At 49.5% G+C, this 22,939-nt stretch overlaps 1 protein-coding gene across 3 annotated transcripts in view; it reads right to left on the bottom strand.

Annotated features, from left to right (window-relative positions):
- The window catches only part of Plcg2 (phospholipase C gamma 2), a 145,528-nt gene that overhangs the window by 63,040 nt on the left and 59,549 nt on the right, over nt 1-22,939 (bottom strand). For all 3 annotated transcript variants that reach the window (XM_016004943.3, XM_076572192.1, XM_042277756.2), the window contains 5 exons: nt 20,357-20,506; nt 18,701-18,794; nt 17,813-17,860; nt 10,208-10,292; nt 8,860-8,943 (listed from right to left, as the gene is read on the bottom strand). In XM_016004943.3, the coding sequence (XP_015860429.1) occupies nt 8,860-8,943; nt 10,208-10,292; nt 17,813-17,860; nt 18,701-18,794; nt 20,357-20,506 (461 nt within the window). The remainder of the gene's footprint in view (nt 1-8,859; nt 8,944-10,207; nt 10,293-17,812; nt 17,861-18,700; nt 18,795-20,356; nt 20,507-22,939) is intronic.

The raw sequence follows: 22,939 nt of genomic DNA, 5'->3' as shown, positions 1-22,939 counted from the left end.
CATGGGCACCCTCCCCACCACGATGGACTGAGACCGTGAGCTAACACTGGGTCTCCTCTCCTTGACGTTCCTCTGTCGGAATACTGTAGTCCCGGCATCAGGTGGTAACTTACGCACCGCTGTGTTCCAGACCTTCAGTGTCACACAGATGACCCTTTTACTGCTCAATCTCAACAGCAGAGAAGGAACATAGCCCTTCCCTCACGGCCTCTGAAACATCAGCTGCCAGTGTGATGAGGAACAGAGGAGAACTTCCTTCATGGCTTCCAAATGCACCAGCTCACTGGCTGAGCACAGCCCATGCATACACACATACATGCATGTATACATACAAATATGCACTCACACTCTTATACCTGCATGATGCAAACACATGTGCATACAAGCTCTTGTGCACACATTGAGACACACATGCACGCACATGTCCCGACACACATTTGTGCTCACACATGTGCATACACACAGCCAAACCCTCTGCCTGCCTTGTCTGCCTCGTCAATGGCCTGTAGTTGTTAAAGGTGAGAATGATTCCAGGTGGAAATGGCCCTGTGGTCACTGGCCTGTGACAGACACATCAAAAACAGCTCGGCTCCCCACAGCCAGGTCCTCTGGCCATCCACAAGCTTGGGGAAGTGGGGCTTCTGGTGCCGGAGCATGCCGTTTATTCTGGAAAGATGTCACATGCCCCATCACCAGCCTGAAGGTTGGGCCACCCCTTCAAACTCAAGCACTGCCCCCATTCATGGGTTTCTTGTGAGGAGGTGGAGCTTCAGGCAGGGCAGGGAGCTTATCAACCTCACTTGTTCCTTGGCTCACAAGCCAGTCAGGGTGTGGAAGGCATTTCTGGGTGAGACTCTGGGATCAAATCTAATCTGACAAGGAGCCTGGGTGGACGCTGGGGTCTGAGTAACTCCAGACATCTGTGAGCCTGTCCACCCCTGCAAGATGTCAGTGAGGTCAGGGAACATGCCTGTGTCAGCCACAGGACCCTCATGGGTCATGCAAACAGCCCTTGCACAAGTAGGGATGAATGACTAAAATAATGGAGAAACTAATTCACTTTCTCCGGCAGCTCAAAGGCTGTAAGAACTGCCGCCTTGGTCTCGGGCTGCAGCAGGGGAAAGGCCCCAGTTGGACAAGGCAAGGGGCCATGTCAAAGGGAGAGAGAGAGGAGAGAGCAAGACCCACAGGACTGAAGATGGGGAACTGAGTCTCCTCGGGGCTGGAGGCTAGCAGGCTGACAGTTGTTTCTCACTTGTCTCTGCAGGTGGGAGCCATGAGTCTCAAGGAGCCTGAGGAGCACCAGGACAGAAGCCAACCAGAGAGTCACTGTTAGCCTCTGCTTGAGGACACACACACAAACACACATACACACACACACACACACACACACACACACACACACACACACACACACACACACAGGCTATCTCAGGCTAGAATCATCTGTCTCTCTCCAAAATGCTCCATCAAGACGTCAGGCCATCTCAGGGAATGTGCAAGCTGGTGGGCAACCAATGGACAACCAATCCTCCTCTTCCTCCTCCTCCTCTTCCTCCTCCTCCTCCTCTTTCTCCTCCTTTTCCTCCTCTTCCTCCTCCTCCTCTTCCTTCTTTGTTGTTGTTTTGCTTGGGTTTTTTTGTTTGTTTGTTTGTTTGCTTGTTTGTTTGAGACAGGGTTTCTCTGTATAGCCCTGGCTGTATAGGAACTTACTCTGTAGACCAGACTGGCCTCGAACTCAAAGATCCGCCTGCCTCTACCTCTCGAGTGCTGGGATTAAATGTGTGCACAGCCATGGATTCTTATTGAACACATTATTCTTATTGGACAATCCCGGGTCTGGCTGCAGGTGGCCCCTCAGGCTCTATGACTAGCTTTTTCTTCCTAAGGGTTTTCTAGTTTTCCTAGAACGTGCTCTAACCACAGAGGATGTCACAGGCTGGACCAGGATGAGACCAAGAAGCATCCACAAACCATGTTGAAGACTGAAGTCACACAAGGGCCAAGATTTGTCTCCACACCCTACAGAAAGGAAATGGGGGGGGGGCGCTGCTTCTGGGATTCCAGCACTGGGGAGGATGAGACCACAGATTGTGACTTTAAAGCTAGCCTGGGCTACATAGTGAGACTAAACCTCCAAAGACAAAGAGAGAGGGCATGGGGAGGGAGGAAGGAAGGAAAGGAAGGAAGCTGGAGGGAGAGGAGGGCCACAGATGAAGTGATGAAGTCCCATGAAGTGATGAAGTGCACACATGTGGAGGTCAGAGACAACAAGCAGGACTCCGTTCACCCTTCTACCATGTGGGTCCCCGGAATCAAACTCAGGACATCAGTCTTGGTGGCAAGCCTCTTTACCCACTGAGCCCTCTCACCGACCCTTGAAACTGTTTTCACCACAAGTGTTTTAAGAATTAACAGGAAGCATCTGTGGCTAGGCATCGAAGTCAGTTGGGAAATGGGAAATCCTGGTCCTGCAGCTTACAGCTTACCAGGGGCATATGACCTCCAGCAAGGCAGCGTGTTGAGTGCTGGTGATCTCATCTAACCTTCCACAGGGCTCTGAGAAGGATTAAAATGTAACATGCTCAGCACTGCTGTCATATGGCCCGCCTAAGGAACTGTCAGCTGTCAGCTGTCAGCTGTGCTCACATTACTATCCGCTAGCTAGATGCTATAGCAATGTATCTTCCTGCTACTGCCCAACCTTCCAACATTGAGCAGTAATGCAGACAGGTGGTTAGACACAAAGAAGAACTGGCAACTAAAAGCTAGAAACCTTTTGGTTATGGATACGCAAGTACCCATTCCCTAGATTCAGATGTGAGGATCACAGGTCTCTGTGACAGCTCCATGGACCCTGGAAATCCAACACCCCTACCCCATCCTAGGAGCTCAGGAGCCAGAACAGTCTGCTAGCAGTTGAAGGAAGCATTGACCTGTACAGGAGCAGGATGGTTTGACAAGCCAGTGAAAACCACCAGTGTAGGTTAGGGTGGTATCATTTAAACTCTAAAACCACGGAGTTACAAAATGCAGCAGCCAGCTTAGGGCATTCCACCCACCCATGGTGACAATTACGGCTGCTCCTGAATATAAAATGAGAGAAACTGCTGGGCCAGCCTGGGAAGGTGATGGCAGCCATTCACTTCCTTCCATGGGATGTCTCAGGCAACTGTGGACCCAGGAATGGACAGATCACAATATAGACAGGTGGATGGTTTTAAGAAGCCAAAATTCTGCAGGGCAATGATGGCACACACCTTTCATCCCAGCACTCAGGAGGCAGAGGCAGGCGGAACTCTGAATTCGAGGCCGGAGGCCAGCCTGGTCTACAGAGTGAGTTCCAGAAAGCCAGAACTACACAGAGAAACCCTGTCTCGAAAAACCTAGAAGGAGAAGGAAGAGGAGGAGAAAGAGAAGGATGAGGAGGAGAAGGAAGAGGAAAAGGAAGAGAAGGAGGGGAAAGAGGAGGAGGAGGAGGAGAACAAGCCAAAAATCTGAGTTTTATATGGAGGCTGTTAATTTAAAATGCTTAAACCACTGGCTAGACTAAAAATGAGATGCAGTGTGGTATGCTGAACACCAGAGGGCACCCTTTGGCGTGGCTGAATGTTTCCACAGGGTTCCCCTTAGTACATCCCAGCGAGACTAGGGAGACCCTAAAACTCAAAGCAATCAATCAATATCTTCCTCCCCCTCTCTTTCTTTCTCTCTCCCTCCCTCCCATTCCTTTCCCTCTAGCTCCCTCTCCCTCCCCTTCTCTCTTCTCTCTGTCACAGGCATACAAGCACACGCACGCACACTTTAAAAAGAATTATAATAAAAACTTTAGTTTGTGGCCGAGTGTAGTGGCGTTGAGGAAGCTGAGGTAGGCAGATAGTTAATTTGAGGCCAACCTGGGCCACATAGCAAGTTCTAAGACAACCTGGGCTACACAGTAAGCTGAAATACATCTTGGGCTGGGGATGAGGCCAAGGTTGCCTTGGTCATGGTGTCCTTCACAGCACTAGAACAATGACTAAGGCAGAAAGGATTTTAAGGGGCCTTAATGGGGCATTAAGAAACATGGAAGACAGTGCAAAGGGCATGCATGTGTGTGTGTGTGTGTGTGTGTGGTCCTGGGTTTGGAGAGAGAAAAGAAAGAAATGTAGCTCATGTGTAATTCTATCCCACCTACTCCCACCCCCACCCCCACTGACAGGAGAAGCAGCTTTGGAGCAGACTTTATTCTCAAGTTTTGCCACCATGTGTCCAACAGACAGTGTTTTGAACTACCCAGGAACACTATTGTCAAACTTACTTATAGCCACTTACTTGTTAATTTTTATTTTTATTCATGTGTGTTTGTCTCTGTGTGGGGTATAAGCACATGAGTGCAGGTGCCACTGGAGGCCAGAAGAGGGCACTGTAGCCCCCAGAGCTGGAGTTTCAGGTGGTTGCACACCACCCCTCTGTGGGTGCTGGAAACTGAACTCCCCTGCAAGCGCAGTAAGGGTTCATAACCAATGAACACATAACCCACACTTAGTTATCTTCAGCGAATCAAGCTTTGCTCAATCCAGGCCAATTACCTAAGATGGCTCACACGCACACTGTTATTGTGTGTGGGTTTTTTTAATGACAGTTAAAGACTGTAACTCTACAAAGAACCTTGACCTGCTTTAAGAAGCACAAGGCTCTGCTGTTGCTGTTGCAGGCTCTATGTAAAGATGGTTTTACACAGCTTTAACCCTTTAGAAACGGGGCTCTGACTGAACACACACAGACAAGACTGAGGGAGGAAAGAGATTGTTTCCATAACATGCCTTAGTCAGAGGGTAGGCTGTATCCCAACTCCCAAGCCTCTGTCCTTCTCATACCCAGCAAACCAATATATAGAGATAGAGATATAGGTCAATAGAGATATAGAACACACAATAGGGCCAGTGAGATTGCTCCATGGGTAAAAGCACCTACTGTGTGTGCTAAGTCTTTGTCAACTTGACATAAGCTAAAGTCACCTGGAAAAGGAGACCCTCGATTGAGGAACTGTCTCTATCAGAGTGGCCTGTGGGTATATGTCTGTAGGGACATGTTCTTGGTTACTCTTTGTGATGGTTTGAATAGACTCCTATATTTGCATTCTCGGTCCCCAGTTGAAGAACTGTTTGGAAGGATTAGGAGGTGTGGCCTTGTAGGAAGAGGTGTGTCCCTGGTGGGGGGGTCTGAAGTTCAAAAGCCTATGCCAGGCCCAGCCCCACCTTCCACTCTCTCCGGCCATTTGTCCCTTCCTCTCTGCCTGAAGATGGAATATAAAGCTCTCAGCGGCTGCTCCAGCGCCACGCATGCTGCTGTGCTCCCCGCCATGATGATAATGGACTAAACCTCTGAACTGTAAGCCAGCTCCCGATTAACGCTTTCTTTCATAAGAGTCGCTTTGGTCATGGTGTCTCTTCACAGCAATGGAACACAGACTAAGACATAAGTTGGCACCAGGGAGCAGGGTATTACTCTGACAAGCCTGACCATGCTGCTTGTCAGTGGAATGTGGACTTAGGGACTTTGGATTAGGAGAGCAGTTGAATGCTTTAAATGCTGCTAAACGGGCCATGCTGGTAGGAGTGTGGAAGACAGTGATGCTGAGAGCAATGTAAAGTGTGATAGCCTGGCTTAAGATGTTTCAGAAGGGCCAGGCGGATCTCTGTGAGTTCGAGGCCAGCCTGGCTCTACAGAGCAAGATCCAAGACAGGCACCAAAACTACACAGAGAAACCCTGTCTCGAAAAACTAAAAAAAAAGATGTTTCAGAAGGAAAGAATATTAGTAAGCGGCCTTGAGATCATTCTCGTGATAGTTTGGCAAAGAACATGGCTGCTGTTTGTCCTTGTCCTAAAAATCTACCAGGCACTAAATTTGAGAGTTTTGAATGAACGGCCTCAGCAGAGGATATTTCAAGACAGCCTAGTGCTGACTCTGTCGTGTGGTTATTAGTGATCACTCTTATGCAGAGCTATACTGAGAAGAAGCAAGCTGGACAAAGAGAAATGCAAAATGTACAGGTTGTGGAGAAAAGAAGCCCTGGGAAGGGTCATGGAGCTAAGTCCTGTGCTCAGGAGCTAAAAAGCTTAAAGAAAAGCCTGGTGCTAAGTGGGATAAAGAAGTGATGCCATCATGTCAAGACCCCATCCAGCTAAGCTTCCAACTCTTGAAAAGGAATTAGAGGAAAAGCTTAAGCAGGGACAGGAACCATCAGCAGCAGAAACCGGGGCAACTGCAGTTGGATGAGGGGGCCATGTTCCAGTTCCATCAAGCAGGAAAACTTTGACAAAGTTTGACAAAAGGTAGACTACTGAATCTATTATGAAAGGAAAAAAGAGAGAATATGGATATGATAAGATAAAAAGGGAGATTATGGAAATTACTTTTAAAAGGAACTACTTGTTTTAAATAAGATAAGTAATGAAAATGTTTTGGTCTGAGTTTATCAGATGTTACTGGACTGGACATTGCTAATATATATATATAATGGAGGTTTTATCTGAATCTGTCAAATGTTAATGGACTAGATATCATTAATGTAATTTTTGGCTGTATATATTGTATATACTTATTGGATAGTTTTTCTTGTATTAGTTATAAGCTTTCTTTAATTTTAGACAAAAAGAGAGGAAATGTGGTGATATTGTGTTCCCCAAAATATTGTGTACCTTAACAAACTTATTAATAAACGTGCTTCAATCACGTGGTTCTGACTTCAGAGTCAAGAATACAGGAAAGGGGCTGTGGAATCTCCCCCTGCAGGTAAAGAAAGCCTCTAAGGCCCAGAATGTATCGGCGGTGTCCCTGCATGGAGGCCCAGAGAGGCCACTGCATGAAGCTATGATGGTGAAGCCTAGATTTCATCAGAGACCCCAAGTCGTTGGAGGTACCAGAGCCATGGGACACCTGCCGAGGAGAGCTGCTAATGGAGTGGAACCAGCCCAAGAGAGAGAAGTGTGCTGCGGTCAACAAAGCTGAAAGGAGTTGGAGACCTGAAGAACACTCTGACGTCATACATGGAGATGCAGAATTTGGAGTTTGCTCAGTTGTTTTTCGGTCTTGCTTTGGTCCAGTATTTTCCCACTACACTCCATTTTCTTCCTTTCAGAGTGGTGTGTATATTCTGTGCCTGTATATTCTGAAAGTATATGGTCTGCTTTTTTATTTTGATTTTACAGGGGTTATAGTTAAGAGATTGCCTTGAAGTGACTTTGGACTTTGAAGCAGTCTTGGGAGTGAAAGACCCTGGGGACTTTTGGAGTTTGGACTAAATGCATTTTGCATGACGAAACGCCTACATGCCTATGGTGGCCAGGGAGTGGGACGTGCTGGTTTGAATAAAAATGGCTCCCAGAGGCTCATACGTCTGCATGCTTGGTCCCCCATTGGATAACTGTTCGTAAGGATTAGGAGGTATGGCCTTGTTAGAGTAGGTGTAGCCTCATTGGAAGAAGTGTGTAACTGGCCATGGGCCTTGCCAGCTCCTACCCCTCTCTGCTGCCCTGCTCCCCACCATAACAACAATGGACTCATACTCTGAAACTAAACAAGACCCCAACTAAATGATTTTTTTTAAAATAAGTGCTGCTTGGTGATGGTGTCTCTTCACAGCAATGGATCGGTGACTAAGACACTAGTTGGTGTTGGAGTGCACAAGCCACCGTAAGCAGTGCCGTGCCTGGGCACAAGGGCCTGAGCTGTGTGTATGGAGAGCCGAACATGGGGAAGAAGCCGGCAAGCAGCCCTCCGCCATGGCTCCTGCCCTGACTTCCCTCCGTGATGGGCACATCACAATTGGGATGTGTAAGCCAAGTAAACCCTCTCTCCCCCCAAGTTGTTTCTGTTTGCGGTGTTTGTCACAGCAATGGAGAGACCAATTAGGACACCACGTAAGCCTCCAGACTGGGTTCAGTCCCCAGAAGCCACCCGAAGATTAAAAGAGAACTGACTGATACAACACGCAAACGTAGAAGAGATGGTTTCTTAATTCTGTGTTTCGCTCAAAAACACCACTAACAACCGCCCAGACCAGGAGAGATGGGCGTGGTTTTTATGTCTCAATCAAGGGCACAAAGCTGCCTCGTATAGATGGAGCCTCCATGGAGGCCACCAGAAGGGCCCTAGACGTTAGTTAGCCAGTGTTAGTTAGGCCTAATTAACAATCCGGTGATGTATTCTTGGATTTAGCAAAACAGAGTTGCTAAAAAGCTATCTTCAAATCAAAATGAAAGTGTATCTTAATTTTAAAATTGCCTGGTGTGTCTACGTAAGAGAAGAAAAAGTCAGAGGTCGGCTCTGTGGCTAGACTGCCTGCCTGCCTGACACGTACAAAGCCCTGGGTCCCACCCTGATCCTAAAACCTGATCGTGGTAGCTCGCTCTGTAATCCCGACACTCATGGTCTGGAGGCAGGAGGATTGAAAGTTCAAGGCCAGATTTGCATGGCAAGTTTGAGGCCAGCCCGAACTATATATAGGAGATGCTATCTCAAAAATAACTGAAGTAATAAACGTATAAAACCCAGAGATGGCTCTGAACAACTGGCTGGATTCCCTTCCAGAATGATTTAATAGTGCATTGTGAGTTACACTGTTTCCTTTTCATACACTTCAAAGTTCTGATCAAATTTATGGCCACGGCATCCCCACCGGGAGGTCAGCAAGCCCCACCCCCGACACTTCCCAGAGCTCTAGGAGGTTAAGGCTGTTGGCCAGCCTCCCAAAGTCATCCACTCATGTCACTCATCTGTGCTTCCTTGACTCTGTGAAAGCTAAACCCTTCCTGCGGGGTTCTCAGCTCCGCACCCAACTCAGAAACACGAGAACAGATGAGAGCCCTCTTACCGATTTCTGCTGGTCAAACATGAGTTTTTTATAGAAGAGATGAAACTGTTCAAAACTGAGCTCATCTTTCTGTGCACCGATTTCCTGTAAGTATACAAAAACAAGGTGACCACACACAGCTAGGTGTCCACCATCACACCTCCACCCTCTGCCCTTTGCCCTCTGCCCACAAACAGAAAGGCTGGAGTCAACCCACAATCCTCTGAACCCCAAAGGCCAGGGATTCCCCAGTCTCCAGCCTGGGAGAACACGCAGGGTGCCCACCCTTGGACCCCAGGAAACCCCGGGAGGAAAGAGTTTTGGACAGGTTTCCAAGAGCCACAGGGAATGACTTCCCTTCTGGGGGGGAGGGGGGGTACCTTTTTTTAGATTGCCAAATTCAGATATACTGATCAAGTACACATTTCTGATTAATGTGTAAAGGCAGAAAATGTAGATGTGTATATGTGTGTGTGTTGGATGGGAGTGCATGTGTGTGCCTGTGTGTTTTTGTGTACATGTGTATACGTGTGTGTGTGTGTGTACCTGTGTATGCGGCTGTGCTGTGTGCATGTGTGTGTGTGTGTGTGTGTGTGTACCTGTGTATGTGGCTGTATATGTGTGTGACTGTGTGCATGTGTGCATAGGTGTGTGTGGAGACTAAAGGTGACCTTCAGGAGTCATTCTTCGAGCAATATTCACACTTTGTGTGTGTGTGTGTGTGTGTGTGTGTGTGTGTGTGTGTGTGTATGTGTGTGTGTGTGTGTGTGTGTGTGTGTGTGTGTGTGTGTGTGTTTTGGGTCTTTTTGTTTGTTATTTTTTTTTAAACAAGGTTTCTCACTGGCCTGGAACACACTAGGAATGACAGACTGCCTGGCCAGCAGGCCCCGAGATCCATCTTTCTCAGTCCCTCCAGGGCAGGGATGACAAGCCGATGGCAACCATGCCCAGTTTGGCTCCCTTTCTACTTGCTGTGTGTACACACATGTAACGGGCAGGGATGCCACAGTGTGCATGCAGAGGTCAGAAGCCACGTTACAGAATGAGCTCTCTCCTTCCACCTTTACGGTGGCTCTGGGGATTGAACTCAGGTTGCCAAACTTGCAAGGGAAACGCTTTCATCCTCTGAGCCGAATCGCCAGCCCAAAACCTAGCTCTTTGTACATGGGTTCTGTGAATTGAACTCAAGTCCTCAAGGAACTCACTCACTGAGCCGTCACCCTATCCCTAGGAAAAATGTTTTTAAAAAACTTCACTCACTCAATCAAGAGTTAGAGGTCAACCTTAGAGCCCCAGACCAGCACGGGTTCCTGAAAGAGGCACTAAGCAGGCCTGAGTTCAAGTTCCCCAGCTGAGCTTTGGTACTTACCACCAGCTTGTCCTTGAGGAACTTGACGCTGCTCACTTTGAAGTTGACCAGGGGCAAGATGGCCTTCAGCTCCCGGAGGCTGATGCTGCAAAGAAGAAGAACTCGGTTTCATCAGCCTCATTGGTGGGTAGGAGGGATGGTACATCCCTATCAACAACCACCTTGGCACCCGCTCCATGACAAAACTAATGAGAAACAAGATGCTTGGGGGCCGGAAGAAAGGGACAGCCTGATGACGGGGGCTGGTCCCTACCCCTCGGCGGTGGTGGTAGACATGGGTCACATGGGAGATGGCTCCAGAGGCAAGTCCTGTAGGAGACCCCACGTGGGCAGAACACTGTGAGTATTAGGCACCCGAAGAGTCCGAAGCAAAACTCATGGGCTTTCAAAGTAAAATGAACCGGAGAGGGGGCAGACAGACAGGCAGACAATACTGCCAGGCAGTTGGTTGCCATCCCCATCCAAGCCATTACACCTCCCTGCCCTCCCTACTCACACCTACTTATACACACACAAAACACTAAGCTCTGGCCCCAGGGTCCATAGTAGGTGGGAGTTGTGGCTTAAGGGGATGGAGGAGGTGGGGGTGGACAGTGCCAACCTAAATCAAAACCAAATTCCACAACAGTCATCAAGCCGGAACACCTGATGGCGGAACCTCCAGGAGCTGGCTGCTCCTGAGCTTCTGGAAGTTTCTAGTGAAGAGGAGAGCAGGGGGGGAGTGGGAACGATGGAGGTGACACTAAGGGGGCCCATCGCGGGTGGGGCTCTGCTCCCTGAGGTCCAGCTACATGTTTCTCAGCCTCAAAAGCCTCAGGAGGCAGCCCTTACGGCCGCCTCCACCAGGGAAACTGAAGCTCGGAGAGGCCTGCTGTCCAAATAGTGTTAGACCAGAGTCACCGCAACCCAGGCCACCCACACAGCCACATTCCATGGCCTTCAGGACATGACACTGGAGATGAGGGACCATGCCGGAGGGGCCACAGGTGAGAGACTCGGGTCCTTCTGGCCAGAGATACAAGCGTCCAGCAGAGCTAGAGAGGGCTGCATGCTCTAGGAGGACCCTGCCCCAGGTGAGGGCAGAAAATGCACCCAGTGTCCCCAAGTTGGTAACTTGGCCTTGGCCATAATCTTTAGGGGAGAGCCGTAAGTGCCATTCCGCATACTATTGCGGCCACCTCCAGCTCTTCCCTCCGCTTCTTCCACCAGGTCTGGCCTGCACAGTGATGCCCTCCCCTGCTGCACAAACAGCACTCAAGACTCCCACAGAGGGTGTGAGGTCCTTGAGTGCACAGATAAGCACTAGGAATCCAGGAACGTTAAACACACAGGGTAGTCTCTTCAAGGGAAGACACATATAACCTGCTTTCCACCCAGAAGGCTGGGAGTGGTTAACAGCCCGGTGACCTCTGCGCCATCTGTACAGCAGGCCACACCTGGCTCCCCAGCCACACCTGGCTCCCCAGACTCATATGTTTATCACAGTCACCTCCACAGACCTTTATCTTAAGCGTTGTTTCTCAGTCTATAAAAATCCATCTTTCTGGAAGGGGTCGCGTGTACTTTACAGAGGAGTTTCAATGTAGTTGTGCCTTGAGCTTTGTCACGCACACGGGATTGAGTTATCTATCACCAGGAAATCGTTTTTTTCCAAATTGTACTATACTTAAATATGACTAAAATAAACGGCCTGGTGTCAAACTCTCCACGTTTGAACCAGCACCAGCTACTGAGTTGTGTTGAACTCGACTTCCTTCTTGCCTCGTGCAGATCATAGTGTTTGCAGAGATTACCACAGGCTCCCACCGCTGGACACCCCCAGTGGGCCATGAGGGCTGACTGTGCCTAGAAGCCAGTGGACTACAGAAGGCGCCCTGCAGAGTAAGTGACATACCCCTTGGGCAGGGCAGGACGAAGATAGGGAAGCAGCAGGTAGCACAGACAGAGAAAGATCGAGAACGCGGGGGTGAAGGAGGAAGAAATCAGAAGCCCTCAGGAGACGCCCAGGCTGCACCCGTAAAGGAAGTGCCCACATCTGGAAACTGAAAACAAGGAGGGGTCCCAAGAGCCAATACTGCTGCTTAGGGACTGACTAACGGAGCAGGCACAGGAGGATGAGCACCTGGGACACTGAACCCAAGCACTCCAACCAGACACCTGTCCAAAGGCACTTGAGACAGCAGAGGGGGGGGGCTTTCAGATGCTTCATGCTAGGAACAACTGAGCCCCCTCTCAACTCCCACCTCCAAGAACACACCTCCAACCCAAGCTCTCCCCAGCAGCTGGGAGGAGGGAAGCCAGCAGCTCTCTGCTGCCCCCACCTCTACCATCCCCCGTGAGATGGAGAGAGTGCCTTACTCACAGGACCATCCCATGCCAGGAGCCCTCAGTACCCAATTGTGTCTCTGCACCTTCATTCCAGAGAGCTGGCGGGCAGTGCCTGAACTCCCCCTGGAGCAGCCCTGCTGCCTGCACTCTGTAGCCACTCAGTCTCTTCAGTCCCCAGCATCTGCCTCCTGGACACAAACCACTAACTCTGATCCCATCCGAGGGCTCAACTGGAAACCAGAGTGACCTCTTTTGGGAACTACAACAAAAAACAACTTCCCCCAAGGGGCAGCTGACACCCCCTTCTATGCAGGCATCATCAACTGATCACCAGAAGGCCCAGCTGAGTCCTGGGGGGCCTTCAAGGACACTTATTGGGGCAGCCATCACCAGCAGAGCCCCGGGAACCTGCCTGCCACCCTGATGCTAAACACCTCGCACCCACAGCTTTTTATAACAATGATGACAATAAATATTTAATTCGGAATGTTTTCTGTAAGCCAAGCCCTGTCCAGGCACTTTACCGTGTGACCTCACTGAATCCCATAAACCAACATCTGGATGACATCATGGGTCTTTATAGATAGGAAAACAGGAATAATCATCAATCACCCCCAATAGCACACAAGCAGTGTTACTCCTTCTATTAGTGTCTGTCTCCCTCTCTCTCCACCCCTTTCCCACCACATCGTGTGCGCGTGTGCGTGCACATGCGTGCGTGCGTGCGTGCGTGCATGAGTGCATGCATGTGTGAGTGCATGTGCACACACATTGAGACAGGCTCTCACCATGCAGTTCTCAGCATCCTGAGGGTGAAGATAGCAGGTATGTACCCCCAAACCTAGCTAACTAACCTCACAGAACTTTCTAAGGTGATGTATATGTTCTTTATCTGTGCGGGTCAGCACACCAGCAGCCAGGCACACACACAGTGATGGAGGCACTGGCCCATCCACTGTATCTGTCACTAATTAAATGACCCATGTACTCAGCAACTCCTACATTGACTGTGTAGCTGAAGGACTCTGCCTCTTGAAGCTGTTTGGGGATCCAAAGCCACCTCCCAAGGATTAGTCAAGATGAAAATTCTTCGGGTCTGGACCCCCACATCGGAAATTATGTAGAGGAAGCAGGGGGCTAGTTCACCATGCCCTCAAGAGACTGAGAACCCCCCTCCCTTGAGGACTTACTTCTCAACCCTGGGCTATCTAGTGAAACCCTATGTCAAAAGGGGGAGCTGGGATGGGAGAAGTTACACAGGCTGCTCTTTGAGAAGACCTGGGTTCCATTCCCAGCACCCACAGAGCAGCTCACAGCCGTCTGTAACTCCAGTGCTAGGGTATCCTACCTTGACACCTTGGGCACCAGATACACACACACAGTGCACACACACGCATACATGCAAACAAAACATTCATATACATAAAATAATAATCTTTTTAATCTCAGACCCAAAACAATGGCCAGTGCAACGGAATCTGCACAGGTGTGGCCTTGGCTGTTAACCACACGAAACCTATTTGCATCCAGGTGCTAAGTGAGCTCCCCCACCCCACCCCACCCCACCCCATCTCCCACCTGCACTGCTCCCCTCCCACATCCCTGCAGACCTAACAGTCTTCCCTCAGTCCCAGCAGAGCTGAAGAAGGAAGTCTGTTCTGCTGATGCAAATTCGGTGGTAGAACCCAGGGGGCGAGGATGGAGGGAACAGAGTGTCGGCAAGGATGAGGGAGGAAGAAAGAGACGTTTGTGTGGCACTGGGTGAGGACACCACCATCACGGAAAACAGCACAGGAGTTCCTCGGAGTGTTAACCAGTTCCCACTGCTCGGGCATGAAGGGCAGGTACCCCAGCAGGTGCTTCCCATGCGTGGGCCAGTAGTCACTATGGCAGAAGAAGCCCAAGAGTGAACAAGCTTTGGAATCACTATTCAGTCTCAAAAAAGAAGGCAATTCTGCTCCTCTGGAGACTGAGGCAAGAGGATCACAAGTTCGAAGCTTGCTGCCTGGACAACCATGTGAGACCTTGTCTCAAAAGAAAAAGTAGAAAGAAGGCTGCAGATATCGGGGTACGCTTTGCCCACAGCGTGGATAAACCCTGAGGGCTTTATTCCAAGTGAATTCAAATCAGCAAGAGGCAGCAGATGATGGTTCCATTTATATGAGGTGACCAAATCATACAGAGCAATGGCTCCCGGGAGGCGGGAAGGAGGGCCTGGGGACTCAGAGTTTAATAAGGACCTGTGTCAATGAGATGGAACTCACTATCAGCTCTGGAGATGGAATGTGGCAACAGATGCACAACTCTGTGGACACCATTAACCCCACAGAACTGTGCACTTAAAATTCACTTAATAGATAAGCATGATGCTGCTGCAAACAGCATCATCATCCTCAGAACACTGAATTGCTTCAGGCAAGTGGCTTGGCTTCTCTGGGCCTCCCTGTCTTCACGTGGCAGATGGGTGCCTAGCTCAGTGGTTGGCCGGGAGCATTTGGTAGGTATGTGGTGGTCTTAACACAGTGGCCGTTGGCTGGCAATCGAGTTCTCCACAAGAGCCAGCTGCTACCCTTGTGCCCCAGGAGAAGCTGAGAAGATTGACAGGGCTCGGGCCAAGGAAAACACCTGGGGTTCGGGCTCCGCCTGAGCTAGGCCAGTCCATTCTTGCCCTTGGCAGCTCCTGGGTTTCCCTTCGGGAAAGCAGGCTTAGTCAGCGGCTGTGGGCGACAGGAAAGGGAGGGAACTGGCCAGGCCACCCTTTCTGCTCTTTCTGGAGTGCTTTGGTCAAAGTTCCTTTTGAAGTATCCCTGGAGCCGCCTGGAGAAGGTGGGGCTTCCCAATTCTCAGTGTTGACAAGCAGTGGGGACTGCTGGGAAGGAGCTGGGAGAGAAAATGGGTGGAGGCACAGCCAGGGACCACTGCCAGAAACAGGTCCCCTCTTGGCTAACGGGAAGATGGGTTTCTAGTCAGAATCTGAAGAATCTATCCTCAACAAGGGAAAGGCGTCCACCTCTGCCCCAAGAAGAGACAGAAATAGACAACTCCACCCCTATCAGGACAGTGGCGACCAGAGCGGCCCCTTCTGTCCCCTGAGCCAGTCCTCACAAAAAGCACAATCTCAGAGAAGACGGCACCAGAGGCCTCAGTCTGTAGAAATCCACAGCACCCCTCTAGCTCCACCCTGGCAACACCAGAGGGCCAGGGCGGCCAGGTGCAGGTGGACATGAGATGATGGATGGAAGGGAGATGCAGAGGAGAGAAAGCGTGGTCAGCGGGGTTACAGGTCACAAATGTCCCACTACACTAAACAAGAGACAGAAGTGATCACGAGACAGACGGCAATACCCAACACCAGGTCACCCTCAGGACACAGGGACACAATGGGAGAGCTGGTGTCTTTTAGTTCTGGCTTGAATATGAAAACCAAAAATACAAGAAAGAAAAGAATTGGCTTGTTTGTTTGTTTGAAATAGGGCTTCACGTGGCCCTAGCTGGCTTCAAACCCTCTAAGCAGCAGGTGATGACCATGAACTTCTGACCCTCCTGCTCCAGGCCCGCCAAGTGCTGGAACGGCGGGCACTCCACACCTCCACTCAGGCTGGGATGAAAGCCAGGGCTGCATGCACACCAGGCATGCACTATACCAACTAAGCCAGAGTCTCAAACTTTTTTTAAACAGAAGGTCAAATGTGAGACAAAAATGAAACAAGGATTATAAAGAGTTAGCATTGCTGCTGTGTTCTCCACAGCTCCATGAGGGGTGGTTTTGTATTGTTTTGTTTTGGGTTTTTTTTGGGGGGGGGAGGGTGTTTTTTTTATAGCTTTTGTTATTTTATTTTATTTTTTTTTAAAGATTTATTTATTTATTATATATAAAGCATGTATGACTGCAGGCCAGAAGAGGGCACCAAATCTCATTACCGATGGTTGTGAGCCACCATGTGGTTGCTGGGAATTGAACTCAGGACCCCTGGAAGAGCAGCCAGTGCTCTTAACCTCTGAGCCATCTCTCCAGCCCTGGTTATTTTATGTATATGAGTGTTTTGCCTGTGTGTGTGCACGGGTACTATGTGTGTGTGTGCCTGGTGCCTGTAGAGGTCAGAAGAGGGCCTTGGATCCCTTGGAACCACAGTTATGAATGGTCATGAGCCACCATGTGGGTACTGGGACTCAAACCTGGGTCCTCGGCAAGAGCGAAGATTGCCCTCACGGGTTGAGCCATCTCTCCAGCCCCAGAGTGGCTTCTATCATTTTGTTATTAATCAGAACAAGGAAATAAACAAAAAGATGGTCAGTCACCAACGCAGAGAGAAATGCAAATTTAAGCAAAGGATGCTGTGGCAATCGATCCTCCTGACTAACAAAGAACTGAAGACCAGGGCAGCAGGGAGTGGGGGAGGGGCCACTCAGGACCACAGCTGGAAATCCGTCCTGCCACACACACTGGGCACGGCGCGGGGCATTCCAGAACCAAAGATTTCCCCAACTCACAATGGTGCCCGACTTCACACCAAAGCACTCCGAGGTCTCTCAGGAGACTGAGGCTGGAAGATTGAAAGTTCAAAGCCAGCCAGGGCTACCTACAGAGAGAGTCAGAGGCCGGCCTGGACAACATGGTGAGATTCTGTGTCAGAAGAAAAAGAAAGAGGCTGCTAGAGACATTGCCTAGTAGGAGAGCACCTGCCTAGACTCCACCAGTGAGGGGCTGCGGTCATGGCTCAGTGGCAGAGAGTGACTGCCTGGAGTGCAGGAAGCCTTAGGTTCAATCCCAGGACAGAGAGAAGGGGCAGAGGAAGGGAGGGGAGAAAGGGAGACAGAGGACGGGAGGGAGGGAGGGAGGGAGGGAGGGAGGGAGGGAGGGAGAGGGCTGAGAAAACTCAGTAGAGCCCTGTGTGCTGACACAGTCCTACCCACCAGGGACTGTGAAATACACCGAAGGACATGTCATCACATCTTTTCCCTCAGCCCAGCGTCACACCACTGTCACTGGACAAAGCTTGCTCCCCTAGGACCGGTCTCTCCCACCACGCTGGAGGCTCCATCCGTAGTCACGATGTGTAAACACGATGTTTACTGCTGGATTACCAGGACATGGATGGCGTTCCAGTCTCTCTGACAAGGCCCCAGTGCCCATGCAGAGATATCAGTGGGGTTCTCCAACACCATCGACCCCAGAACCTGAGACCGTTTCCACCACAGGACATGGTCCAACCTGCTCCCCAAACACTAAAACAAGCAAGTATCGGAGAAAACTGCCGAACTGTCGACGGCCCTTACCTGTTTCTTCTGGTTTGATCTACTGAGTAAATCTGCTTTCTCAGCCAACTGCAAAGAGATTTGAGGTCAAAAAGAGAAGAAAAGTCAGAAATTCTGCAAAGAATGAGGACAACATCACTGGAACAGGAAGAGGGTCCTGACCCGCCACAGGCCACGTGGGAGCCAGCGCCCCTGGAGCTGAAGACCCCTATCTGAGCCTATAGGCGAGGTCTCCACAGGGAAGATCACCTGCCACTGACTCCCCAACAGCTGATTGGCTGAGGGGGAGGGGAGTGACTCAGCCCCGAGTCCTATGATACACGTCACACTGAAAACAGTCCCTAGGAGACCTTCACTTGCCAACGTGGTATGGCTGCCTCCAGACTCAGCTTCTGTCCACTTCGTCCATCACTAAATCCCTTCAGGAGGAAGGCCTACCCTTCACACACACATAGATGCATAGACCCACACACAGACACCTATATGCATGTATGCATGAACACACACATACCACACAGAGACACATACATATGGACGTGTATTACACATACACTGTGAACACATGCACAGATACACAAATACACACTCATATATACATGCACTGCACATAATAGGCACATAGAAGCACATCCATGAACAGATATTTATATGCATGCAGATATACACAGAAAGATTCATTTGCACATGCACACACATACATACACCAATGGGTGTATCCACTCGGCCGAAGTGCCCGCTCATGTCAATGGCCAGGGCTAACACTAGGGAGAGAGACTCTTATCTGGAACTGGAAAGTCCTCACTATTCAGTACCGCTGCATACGGGGCTCTGATGAGCGTGAAGGCTGCATGTCCCGTGTTCTCCCTTTGGTCTACATCCCAAAGACCCCGGGACAATGAAGGTGTGTACCTCTCGATAATGGTGGGAGTAGACGCGCTCATCACTTCCTGGTGTAGGATCTTCAAGCCAGAGAGCCACTTCATGGCATCCTCCTTCGAGTCAGCTGCAGACAGAACAGGAGAGAGGGTGTGTGAGCCCCTGCGTGATGTGACGTGATGTGTGAACTCCTGCATGATGTGTGAACTCCTGTGTGAAGTGTGAATTCCTGCATGATGTGTGAACCCAAGTGATGTGTGAACTCCTGAGTGACTTGTGAACCCCTGGGTGACATGTAAACTACTGCATGATGTGTGAGCCTGAGTGTGAACCCCCACCATGATGTGTGAACCCCTGAGTGGCGTGTGAACCCCTTGGTGATGTGTGAACTCCTGCATGACCTATTAAACCCCTGTGTGATGTGTGAACCCCTGAGTGACATGTGAACTCCTGCATGATGTGTGAACCCGAGTGTGAACCCCCGCATGATGTGTGAACCCCTATGTGATGTGTGAACCCCTGAATGACGTGTGAACTCCTGTGTCACTTGTGAACTCCTGCTTGGAATCCAGGACCTTGTGATGGTTTCTCCACAACTGAGCTACATCCCCAGCTCACGTTTCAGCTTTCTGAAGGAGACACCACAAGGGTGGCCAGAAATCCCATCTCCACATATGTGAGTCTATATGTTCTCAAATGTGTGTTGTATGTACATATGTGCTGTGTGTATGCACATGTGCTGTGTCATGTATACATGCATGTGTGTAGTATGTGCATGTGTGTGCTGTATACATGTGTATGCACTGCATGCATGTGCTGTATGTGTATGTTTGTGTGTGTGCTGTACATAGGCATCTGTGGCATATGTGTGCATATTTATGTGTTTATGTGCTATGTGGAATCATGTGTATGTGTGCATGTGGTGTGTGCATGCATATGTGTGTTGTGTGTGCATGTGTGTGTGCTATGTGCATGTGTTGTGTACATATTTGCTGTGTTCATGAGTGTGTGCTGTGTATGTGTATGTGTTGTGTTCATGCATACATGTGTTGTGTGTATGCATGCATACATGTTTGTGTTGTGTGCATGAATGTATATGATGTTATGTACATCTATGCACATGCATATACGTGGGTGCTATGTGTATGTGTATTCTGTGTGCATGTATGCATGCATACTCTATTATATACAGACATGTGTATGTGGTATATATATGTGTGTGCTTTGTGCATGGATCCATGTGTGCTGTGTACATGTGTGCACATGCATATATGTGTGTTCTCTGTACTTTCATATGCACCCAAGTTCTCAGGACAGTCCATTCAGATCAGTGTTTGATATGCAGCAGCTGCTACAGGAAAGGAAGTGACATTTTTGTCCAGCAGAGCTCAGCCTGCAGTGACCACGCTAAGCACCTTTATTCAACTCTCACCTTGAACCAGGCAGACACACAACATACTACCCATGATGTCCCAAGGGGAAAAGCACATCACTCCCCCCAGTTTACAGCCAAGCGAACTATGGCTCGGAAGGTTGAACACTGCGCCCAAAGTCACAGCTGGTGCGCAGTAGCGCTGGGACTCAAGACGGTGTGCAGAACACGGGACAGTGGGCACACAGGGGTGAGCCTCCCCTCCCAGGGATCTGTCTCAGCAGGAAAAGGAGGCCCGGGGAGGGAAGTGCACCCACTTGCCAAGCTGAGGGTGCTGAGGACGAACTGGGTGCCATAGAAGATGGTGAAGCAACAGTCTCCCTTGTGGCGGGAGACCGTGGACTTGGCTCGCTCGAAGTCCTTGGAGTTCTTCCCCGGACGGATTTCCTTTATCTCCATGATGTCCACTGAGAAGAAGCAAACACAAGCCCGTCAGAATCCCCAGTTCATTGCGGAAGAGGGCACAGCCATGCCGTGCCACCCGGGCACCCCAGCACCTCTCCCCTAGAAGAAGCTGTGAGTCCATCTCCACACCTGTAAGCCAGCCCCAATTAAAAGTTTTCCTTTATAAGAATTTCCATTCTCATGTGCCTCTTCACAGCCGTGGAAACCCTAAGACATTTCCCTTGAACCCCAATTGTCATCTGCCTTAACAGAAGCAAAAAAAAAAAATGGGGGTGGGGAGAGGCACTGAATGACTGCTCTTAGGTGCAAACACAGTAAGAACCAGGATGCCGGCTGCAACATAGCATCTTCCCAGCACGACAGGGAAGCCGCATCCATGAAATCTCAGCAATAGGTTCACCTACACAAGACCTGTATAACGACATCACTAGCTGACATACCAGTGGGAAAGGTGTAAACTCCACAAGACCCCACCCCTAGATGAAGAGCTAAGGCCATCCGTGGCTTCTGAGAAAGAATCAGTTTTCCCCAGGGAGGAGTCCCTTATGGATTATCCAGTCTCAAGTGGTCACCCCAACATGTTACATACAAGCAACATTAAATGGACTTGGTAGGTTATAGATAGATATTGATAAATTGATATAAGATGTACATATTTGGTATCTGACTCAATATCCTGGGTCACGACTCCTAAAACTCACAGCAGCTCCAAACTGATGTGTCTTTCCTGTGATCAGGAGCTCCTGAACGGGAGCTGGTTGCCAGAATATCCGGTGACTGCAGAGTCTGCACTTAGGGCCCTGCCCCCAACCCTCAGGGAGCAGGGCAGGGCTGAGGGCGCAGTGATCACTGATGAGCAATCGGTGTTTGGACACCTATGTTGGAATTTTTTTTTTGGAGAGATTGTAGGCTAGAAACCAGTTCTCCACCCATCATACCCTTAGGGATACTGGGATGGCAAAGAACTTCAAGCCCAGGCCAAGTCTAGCACCCACAGGTTGGAGGTCACCTCCCAGGCCTCAGTGGTGGATACATCATCAAACCCTTCACACCCATGGCTGACACTTCTCAGGCATATGGATGAATAGCAGATGAAGCCCATGAGTAGCTAAGGGCTTTCTCCTGCCTAGTCATCATCCTTCAGGGACCCAGAATTCCCAGGAAGGTGGCAGACTCCTCACCAGCGATGGGATGTGCTGTTAAGACATGTCCATCTACAAAGCTGAGAAACTGGTGTGACGTCTTTAGTGATATGCTCAGCAGAAACCCTGCAGCAGGCAGGCACATCTCACAGAGTGATGATCCTGCCACCTCAGGCCCAGAGCAACACAGAAACCGATTTGACTAAGGTTGGGATAAGAGCCTAGGTTTGAGGAGGCAGACTCACGTTCCTGGAGGTTTTCCAGTTCATAAGATACTGACGTGGCTGGCATTCAGGTTGAGGGCCTCTGAGCCAGCCAGCCTGAGTTATCATGTAACATCCCCATCAAAGCATGGCTTCAGGCAGTGATTTCCCTTTGCCTGCTTCTGTTTTCTCAAATATAGGAGCGACAACATTACTCGGACACAGGACTTTAATAAGGATGGAGTGAACGAGTGAGTGTGTGTGTGTGTGTGTGTGTGTGTGTGTGTGTGTGTGTGTGTGTGTGTATGTGTGTTCTCAACTAAGACAGCACCCAACCATCTTCAGGCAGATGGGTAGGGGAGTTGAAATAGGATCTCAATAGGTAACCCAGGCTGGCCTCAAGTTCACAAACCTTTTGCCTCAGCTTCCCAAATACTGAGATTACAAGTATTTCTCTACAGGTATAGACAGCACCTAATAAGTTTAACAAAAATGTAGAAACTTCTATGTATGTGTTACCTGTTCATTCTTAAATTATTAACACAACTGCACAATGATAGACAGGAGTTATGGGATAGATAGATAGGTAGGTAGATAGATAGATAGATAGATAGATAGATAGATAGATAGATAGATAGATAGATAGATAGATAGGTAGGTAGGCAGGCAGACAGACAGACTACTGGGGGATGTCTTTCTGTACACTGTGAATATATGTTGTTCCCATTGGTTAATAAATAAGCTGCTTTGGTCTGTGGCAAGGCAGCTTAGAGGCAGGCAGGAAATCCAAGGAGAGAGACAGGAAAGAGAAAGTAGGGATGGAGGAGACACCGGACTGCCATCCTAGGAGCAACATGTAATGGGATGCAGGGAAAGCCACAGAACACATGGCGATGCATAGATTAATAGTTACGGGTGGAGTTAGACTATAAGAGCTAGCTAGCAAGAGGCCTGCCATAGGCTGTACAGTTTGTGAATAATAGTAAGCCTCTAAATGATTATTTTATAAGTGGCTGAGGGACCTTGGGAACAGGTGGGATTGGAGGAACACAGGACCACAGGGCTGGGTGGGACCTGAGAAAACTTACAG

Source organism: Peromyscus maniculatus, chromosome 5 (genome assembly GCF_049852395.1).
Source record: "Peromyscus maniculatus bairdii isolate BWxNUB_F1_BW_parent chromosome 5, HU_Pman_BW_mat_3.1, whole genome shotgun sequence".
NCBI classification, from domain to species: domain Eukaryota; kingdom Metazoa; phylum Chordata; class Mammalia; order Rodentia; family Cricetidae; genus Peromyscus; species Peromyscus maniculatus.
This window is presented reverse-complemented; position numbering and strand designations above follow the sequence as displayed.